Source organism: Cryptotermes secundus, unplaced genomic scaffold (assembly GCF_002891405.2).
Source record: "Cryptotermes secundus unplaced genomic scaffold, Csec_1.0 scaffold202, whole genome shotgun sequence".
NCBI classification, from domain to species: domain Eukaryota; kingdom Metazoa; phylum Arthropoda; class Insecta; order Blattodea; family Kalotermitidae; genus Cryptotermes; species Cryptotermes secundus.
This window is the reverse complement of record NW_019739210.1, coordinates 152,634-161,366: the sequence shown is the minus strand read 5'-3', so window position 1 is coordinate 161,366 and position 8,733 is coordinate 152,634. Positions and strand designations below refer to the sequence as shown.

The following is an 8,733-nucleotide window of genomic DNA, read 5'->3' as shown; positions in this document are numbered from 1 at the left end:
CTGTAACATGAACCTGACAAAGTTTCCTGTATGCTTTAATTTCTTTATAATCTGCCAAAGTAAATTTATTTCACCTGGCACACACAGACCGAATTATGAAAAGAAAAACGTTTAGATTATCAAGGACGAAAACTTACACGTAATGAAACGAATATGTCTTAGCAGCTTTAATTCATGATAATACGTGTATGTAGTTACGTGTGTGAAGTTACGTATGAGTAGAATAACGGGTTCCAGATCGGATGATTCGATTTATTAGCACTTCGGTTACAATCTATCTTAATTTAATTAATAGTCTATTATAACGCTATCTCTATTCTACACACTTCCCAGTTCACCACTGCACATGCACTAGGATTTTCCTTCTTCACTAATCGTCTCCTAGCACCGGATCTCAACACAGAAACTAGAGCTTCAAATCACTACTACGTCGTTTTGTTATTTCGTCTTCAATCAATCTGTAGTCCTTTGTCCTAATCTGCACTCAACTAATCTTCACAATCTACAAACCACATGCTCCATTCTCGTCTTTGTTCTATCAACTACTGAACCAACTTCTGAATACAAGTCTCTTATAAGCACTCTGCACAGACCCAACGGAAAACGCAGTCTGTATTGTTGATGACGTCACCGGGTTGCATAGCATGGTCCGATATGCAAGAATGTATTTACCGAGCCGTCGTAACATAACTTTGACTTTGACTTTAACAAGGGTTGTCAAAAATATAAGAGGCTTAAACTTGGCGGCGATCAAGCGTACGACCGTTCAAATGATTAAGGTGCCGTTGTAGCATAAGATACGTAAAATATACATGATCTGCTTTGCAAAGCCCGGACTGACATAGGACTTCTATATAGTGCACAAGGAAGAATTTTCAGTAACATGCTATAGGTGCGATACGTACACGTGACAAAAAGCCAAGCATATTCATAAGAGACAAACCCATCTTCTCTTCTGAGATGGTGTTACATAAGGACTATTATCGCAAGAGCTCAGTTGAAGAAAAAAAAAAAAAGATCTCTGGTCGTGAGTCTCAAGGAGCTTGACACCAAGACGAACTGATTGGCGGTAAACCGTCAGTCGTAAACTAACTTTAACTTTGACATTCACCTTGATTTTGACATGGATGATGCAATGATTGAGGTTACCTTTTTGTAAGGCCGGATCATAGCTCAAGCGGTTAGTCAGCAGACTTCGCTGCACAAAATATTTTTAGTTCTTCAGAAAGCAGTCGAACACCGGCAAATGAATTCTAGCATATATATTGTTAGTAAAGCTATTGAACAGCAGAGGACGCATTCCTGACTGGACAGAACTTCAACAGAATGCGAACAAAGGAAAATCTGGGCGATAAGTAACTTCGGAAGTAAATATCTTATCATTCTGAGAGCCAAGAATTATTAAGTTAACGGAGTAGAAGAGTATGGAGTATGAGTGTCTTTATCAAAGGCTTCGCTGAGGTCAAAATAAATGGAATCAATCTGCAACTTGCTAACCAATAGAAATTGTAAGAGTTTAACAATTTAGATTGCTTACGATAGATTTTGATTTAATAAAACAATGCTTAAGTAGATGCGATTTAAACTTAAAATAAATGGAAAGCTGATCATGTATTGTAGTTTTAAAAATGTTGCAGAAATTACTCAAAATTTGAATACAATTAATCGCCATTAGTGGGAAACTTCCCCTATAACAAGCTAAGGCGCAAATATAACTCAAAACAAGGGTAAAAATCTCTGAGAAACCTTTAAAATTAAACTACGAATTCCATTCGGAATGACGACTATCGACAAATTGAGACGTCGAATCACCTGCTTGAAGTCAGAATCGGGCATTGAAAGAACGTTTAGAAAATCGAAGAAGTAATATGAACGTTGTTTGGAATATCGGCAAAAGAGGAAGATTTAAGAAATAGAAAAAAGTTGTCAGCAAATGCTTCAGCAATAAATTGCAGCCATTTTATTATATCTTTCCAAATTTAATTTGGGAAACATAATAATCATTCTTTTTAAATTTAGTAACATATTTCCAGAAATCCATAGTTTTGGTTCTTAGGTTTTTATGCAGTGATTTTAAATAGCGAAGCCTGTCTGTTGTAATGGTAGTTTTAATCATTAGCGGTAACAATAAAACACCATAGTGGCACTCAGCTTTTGATTTCTTGTGTCTTACTAAAGTTTTTCTCAATGAAATATTTTGAAGACAGGAAACCAAGCATAATTATTTGATGTGACGTAAGGAGTGGTTATATTTATAATTTCGTACACTGTGGTACTGAAATTATTGACTGCAGAATCTATAGAAGAGGGCACGCGGTAGCGTAGTTGGTTGAGGCACTATGCTACAAGCCGGAAGGTCGCGGGTTCAAGTCCCGATGAGGTCATTGGATTTTTTCAATTGACCTAATCCTTCCAGCCGCACTATAGCGCTGGGGTCGACTCAGCCTCTAACAGAAATGAGTACCAGGAATTAATTAAATAAATTTCCTAGGGAGTAAAGCGCGGCCTGCGCGTAAGGCTGACAACCTTACCGCCACCCTTGAGCCAATTGTCTAGATAATGTGGGACCTTCAAAATCTCAAAACTCTATGGGCCTTCATGGCCTGTTAAAGGGATAGCTTTACTTTTTTACTTTACTTTACATATGACCAGTAAGAATTGCACAAACCATTGTAAAGAAACAGGTAATTGCCCCGAGCATAGTTGCATTAGGAGTCAAGGTAAAGCGAGGAGTATCTGTAGTTAATTTAAAATTACAGACATAGGGTAGGTGATAATTTTTAGGAGTGGCCACTGGAAAATTAGAAGTAAAATTGCCCATGTGCCTAACTAATTAAGCGCCACGCCAGTGAGACGTATGTGGCAATGGAAGTGTAGCTCCATCATTCTTGAGGTCGGCACTGCATGGAGTTTGAGTGTTCTGCTTCACGCCTGGCCCTTTTGCTAGAAGAAAAGAGTCCCAGGTATCTAGTGGATGTGAGCTGATTGGACCCTAGAGATGTTCTGAACTATCTGGAGAATAACAAATCTCTTGTCCCTGCCGGGAATCTAACCTCGGCCTTCCAGCTCTTAACCTCAATTTTTTTAATTCGCTTAGTGGGGGGTGTAGTCCAACTGGGTCCACTCGGCACGGCGGCCACTGATGGCCTATTGTAGCCTGACNCCTGCCCCGGGTGATTATGATGATGGAGAATTTGGTGGAATGAAGATTGGCAGGGGAAACTGAAGTACTCGGGGAAAACCTGCCCCAGCGCCACTTTGTCCACCACAAATCCCATCTGACCAGACCCGGGATCGAATCCGGTCCGCCGGGGTGGGAAGCCAGCGACTAACCGCTTGAGCTATGGCGCGGCCTCTTAACCTGTAGCTGTATCGACTGAGCTATTGACACTAACAAGGGGTATTAGCTCCCGCTACTTACGTTTTCATTGTTCTTGCCATAGATGAACTGTCTTTTGTGACTGAGAACTTCAGCTGCTCTTTCAGCGGTGCAGTTTGGGTACAGCTGCTGTGTTGTGGGCTGTTTCTTCCTCACCTCTTGCAGCTAGCAAGGCGTCTGGATAATAAGAGTATTGCACCCTCCTGCCACTCCAAAATCTTCGAATGTATCCACTTACCTGGATAGGGGAAGCGAAACCAAGGCGAATCGTGTATGATCCGCAGTTTGACGTCCGTTCTGGCGGGATGACCTACTGGAAATGTTCCAGACAAAGTGAGCAGGCCACACACTCCCCACATTATCATGATGGTCAGTAGCACCTGCAAACATACCCCGCTTTGTTATGTCTATCTTTGCTCATAAATGGAAGGAGTCAATATATGGGTACACGCATTATTAACCTGTGCACTGGATGGAGGTGAGTGGTCAGCCTCTTGCTCCTGTTGCTTGGTCCCCGGTACTCACTGATGATAATAATAATAACAAGAAATTCTTTGAAGAAGTAATCACCTCCTTTCCTTTCATAAAACGCGGACCGCACAGAAAACGGCGCCTCGAATAATTCTTCTATTGTTGCATGTATTCTTTGCCACGGGAACATGTGTACCCAAACGTTGCCTAGCAACGATGCGCGGGGTTACACATACAGCTACACAGACAGACGGGAAGAACTTATGAAAGGACGCCGTTGAGATAGCTAAGTACCATGATATATACATACCAAGTATCATAAGAATTTTTATTAATTGGTTTAGGCATTGAAATGTTGATAGGCGGGATATACATGCATGCATAGGCACACAGACACTCAGAAAGCAAGGCGATTTCTTAGGCCTACTTTAATTTCTGCCAGAATAAGGAAAGTACACTATCAACAACAAAGAAGAGATACTGGCATGACAATTACATTCAATTATATGATTTTCTATGAAGCTCTTAACATTATGAGTCTTCGAGACAAGGTCTATTGCTGAATCATGTGCAGGAAACTACATATAATATGGTGTGATGATTATAATAATGGTTATAATAATAATAATAATAATGATAACAATAATAATTAGATATAACGGCCGCTTAATCTCTTAAGTTTAGGGCAGAAGAAATTAATTTAACTTCAGAATGAATTAAAATTTTATATTGATATATCTGAAGATGACTGTATTCTAGGATGTGGCGCCATGTAGTCCAGTACATATTTACCGTAGATTTCGAGACCGTACTGTCTCATCTTCAGGGTAGAATATCGTGCATGAAGAAAACATGTACCTCCGAAACGCTGATAAATATTTACCAGATGACAGTGTTACATCCCTGAAGACAGTAAGCTGCATAGTCACCGCCGAAGGAAATTAAAATCACACTGCTGTTCTGTTTACCGGGTCGTTCAGCATAATTCAAAGTTTTTAATATTGTAATACTGGCAGTTTCTGTGTAGATGTAGGAATCCATTGCCAACTGTGATTTTGTCACTCATGGGTTTCATGTATCAACTGGTTTCCATTTGTATCCAGTTATCGCAAAGACGATTTTTGGTTATATATATATGCAATTCTTAAATTTCTTAGGCCTAAACACACGCCAAGAAATAAAAGAAAATTGTGGAGACAAGGCTCTAATAACCTCCGAAAGTTGTTTTATATCTTGCAGCTGACAATTGCGGTGCGTCTAACACTTTTTTATATTTTATGCCTAATTTATTTTTAAGCGCATAACTAAATATAATGTCACATAAATGAGTGACTCTAGAAGGGGTTTGGAATGGTAATTGGAGTTATGGCACACTTACAGAACGTTACTACAAATAACTACGACAGTCTCACTGAGTTACAAACTTCAACTACAGCACATATAAGGTCTTCTCAGTTTGCTGTATCTTCAGCGGTTGTCGCCTGGTAACGGCTTCATGTTCACGTCATTACTTTCCATCGACTTTTTCACAACTATTTCCTGCTCTTCTGTTGTCTCTAGACTCTCTCTTAATCACTGCTGCTCCTCGTCTTACAGCCTCGGCGCGGACCGCATAGACTACATATCTCGAAACAGTTCTTCTGTTGTTGCTTCACGTAGCTATTTCACGGGCTGCGAAGGTAATACCACTTTCCAGCTACTCCATTGTCTCATGTTAAAAATCTGCTGCCTAACAACGTGTGTTTGCAGAGCCGTTCCCTAGCAACGTCTGTCTCTGCTGGCTTCATATGTCTTGCCTTGAGCAAATATGCCACAATACATTATTTTATATGCAGTGAAGGAACAAGCAGCTCCACTCTTCCACAAGATCTTAGTCTTGCCACCCTAGTTTCGACGAAGCAGTTTTTTTTTTAGTAATGCAATCCCACGGTTGGAATGATATTGCTTTATTCGCCTATTTTCCTGAAGCAGACTTAGAAGATTTCCATCCTGTGTGCTTGTTTGTGTATTTATGTGGCCGTGTATGTGTGTCAGTGTGTCTGTGAATCCATCCCTAACAACTTTTGAATACCTTAACCAGTCTCTATGAAACCTGTTATGCAAATCATGGCATCTGAGCCCATTTCAACTGTATAATTCATAAATCTCCGTTATCAGTCTGTGTGTCTGCATGTGTATCTCCCCTATCGTTACTAGGCAACGGATCGGCAAACACTTTCTCGTGGCAACGAATACACGCAAAAATAGAATTGTTGAAGGCGTCATTTTTTATACTTTTCGTGTCTTATCAAAAGAGAGTGGGTCTGACTGACGAAGGCGAAGCTTGTATTTACCTTTATAAGAAGGAATTGCCTGAGCAGCGCAAGAAGTCTCTTATTTTACATATTTACAACAATGGTGATAATTATTGCGACATCATCAGTATCAACTTCACACAGAAGTTTATCCAGTGTTATTGTCTCAAGGTGCAGCTCCATACGTGAACGAAACTGAGTTAATTAGTGTTGTTTTCGGCGTAAAAGATCAACTACAAGTCATTTTTCTTGCGTTCGTCACATGCCGGAGAGAAGTTTGGAGTACGGTGAGTCAGTACAGTAGTTATTCGGACTTCAAGAAAGCATATGATTAAGTTCGGAGGGTGAACGTTAAAGTTGTTCCTATGCTTAAATAATTAAGCTCTAAGCCATGAAGACATATGGGGGAGTGGAGATGTAGGTTCACTATTCTTGACCTCGGCACGAGATAGAAGTGAGTGGTCAGCTTCACCCCTAGGGAAAGAATCCCGGATACTCATTGGACAGGAGGCTGTATGGAGCCCAGAGCAGGTCTGGACACGGTGGATAGAGAGAAATCTCTTGCCCCTTTCGAGAATCAAACTCCAGCCTTCCAGGCCATAGCCCGTCGCTATACAGATCGAGCTATTGCGGCTTTGAGAATAGTCTTATATAAAATTCTCACTGAGTCTTGCATACCCATGGCAAAGATTAGGCAAATTAAATGTGTTTAAATGAATCATATAATAAAGTCCCTGTAGATATGTATTTGTACTTTACATTTCCACTTCAGAACAGTCTGAAGCAAGAACATGCTTATAAAATTTGCTTTTGAATGTGCCATTAGGAAGGTGCAGAAAATTTCGGTAGAATCGAAACTGAATGGGATACATCAGCTGCTGATCTATGTTGATGATCTTAATTTATTCGGGGATAATTGTAGATGCCACGAAGAAAAGTACAGACGCTCTAATAAGCGCTAATAAAGACGTTCCTTTAGAAGTAAACACAAAGAAAACGAAGTATAGGTAGTTAATGCCTCATCGTCAGACTGCAGGACAAATTCATAACATAGAGAGAGTAAATAGATCCGTTGAATATACGGTAAAGATCAAATGTCTGGGGAAGACGCTATTAAATCAGAACTGTATTCATGAATAAATTAAAGCTAATTAGATTCGGGAAATATTTGCTTCCATTTATTTCAAAATGTTTTGCCTTTTTACTGCACTCAATTTCATGAAGTTTAATTATACAAGATCATAGTTTTGCTCGCAGTCTTACAGGTATGAGTTTGAAATTTGGTCTCCCACATTAAGGGGTATACATGGACTGAGGGTAGTTGGGAAGAGGGTAGCAAGGAGAACATTTGGATCTAACAGGGATGAAGTAACAGAGCACTTGAGAAAATTCCGTAACGAAAAGCTTTATGACTGTTATTCCTTGCTAAATAATATTAGAATAATCAGATGAAGGAGTACGAGATGGACAGGGAATGTAGCACACATGGGAGGAGAATGGATTTCGGAAGGAAACTCTTAAAAATGAATAACACTAGGAACACCTAGACATAGAAGGGTGCTATTAAAATTGATGTGAAAGAAATAGCAATGGCGAATGTGGACTGGATTTATCTGGCTCAGGTTAGGGATCAGTAGCGGGCTCTTGTGAACATGATAACTGACGTGAAGAATGCCGTCTTCTGGGATGTGGCGCCGTGTAGACATAGTATAAACCGATGTTTACTATGTCTACACGGCGCCACAGTCCAGAACACAGCATTCTTCATAGTCACCGCCATGAAAACATCAAATCTTACATAGTAACTGACCTTCGGCTTCCATAAAGATTTCCTTAATAAATGAGAAACTATTAGCTTCTGAAGGACTTACTTTCATTGGTTATTTAACCGATTCATGTTCACAGCCATTCTCCCAGATAGACGTGCGTTGTGTGATTGGCCAAATTAGAGTAGGTATGACTTTTGTTATTCAGTGGCATTGCCTGTCGTTTGCGAATTGGATAAGCACGCTCTTAGTGTAGATCTGAATATGAATTACTCACAGGAAAAAGCTTGAAGAGATGGAACCAGATTATGACAAAGCCCTGGTTACGTTTATAACTTGGTATTGGTATTGGCACTTCAGGCAGACACTGTGAGAACACGGTCAGCAGCAGGATCGTACTGAAAGCAATTGAAGAAGTTAAGCGAAATACAGTTTTTGAATGTGTTTCTTTCTTTCTTTCTTTCTTTCTTTCTTTCTTTTTTTTTTTTTGCTTGTACTTGCTTAAAGAACGTTTTACTTGTTCGCACGAGATCAGAATTTTTACTTCTTAGTGACGCTAAAACTTAATTGGTAGTTTTTTTTTAGTTTCTTGGGGTGGGGTGGGACTGAGTCCACTTGGTACTTCGGCACACTAACTGGCTTATTGTACCAGCTCTGGATGATAGATGTGTGTGGAGCAGTCGGTGGAATGAGAATTGGCATGGGAAACAAAGTAATCGGAGAAAACATTCTCCAGTGCCACTTTGTCCACCACAAATGCCACATGACCTGACCCAGACTCGAACCTTGGCCGCCGCGGTGGGAAGCCGACGACTAACCGCCT

The 8,733-nt window shown here is 40.1% G+C and overlaps 1 protein-coding gene across 1 annotated transcript in view; it reads right to left on the bottom strand.

The window, feature by feature from the left end:
• The window catches only part of LOC111871653 (solute carrier family 23 member 2), a 44,699-nt gene that overhangs the window by 14,734 nt on the left and 21,232 nt on the right, over positions 1 to 8,733 (bottom strand). The window contains exons 5-6 of the mRNA XM_023864890.2: positions 8,188 to 8,369; positions 3,618 to 3,759 (exon numbers count right to left, since the gene is read on the bottom strand). Of these exons, the coding sequence (XP_023720658.1) occupies positions 3,618 to 3,759; positions 8,188 to 8,369 (324 nt within the window). The remainder of the gene's footprint in view (positions 1 to 3,617; positions 3,760 to 8,187; positions 8,370 to 8,733) is intronic.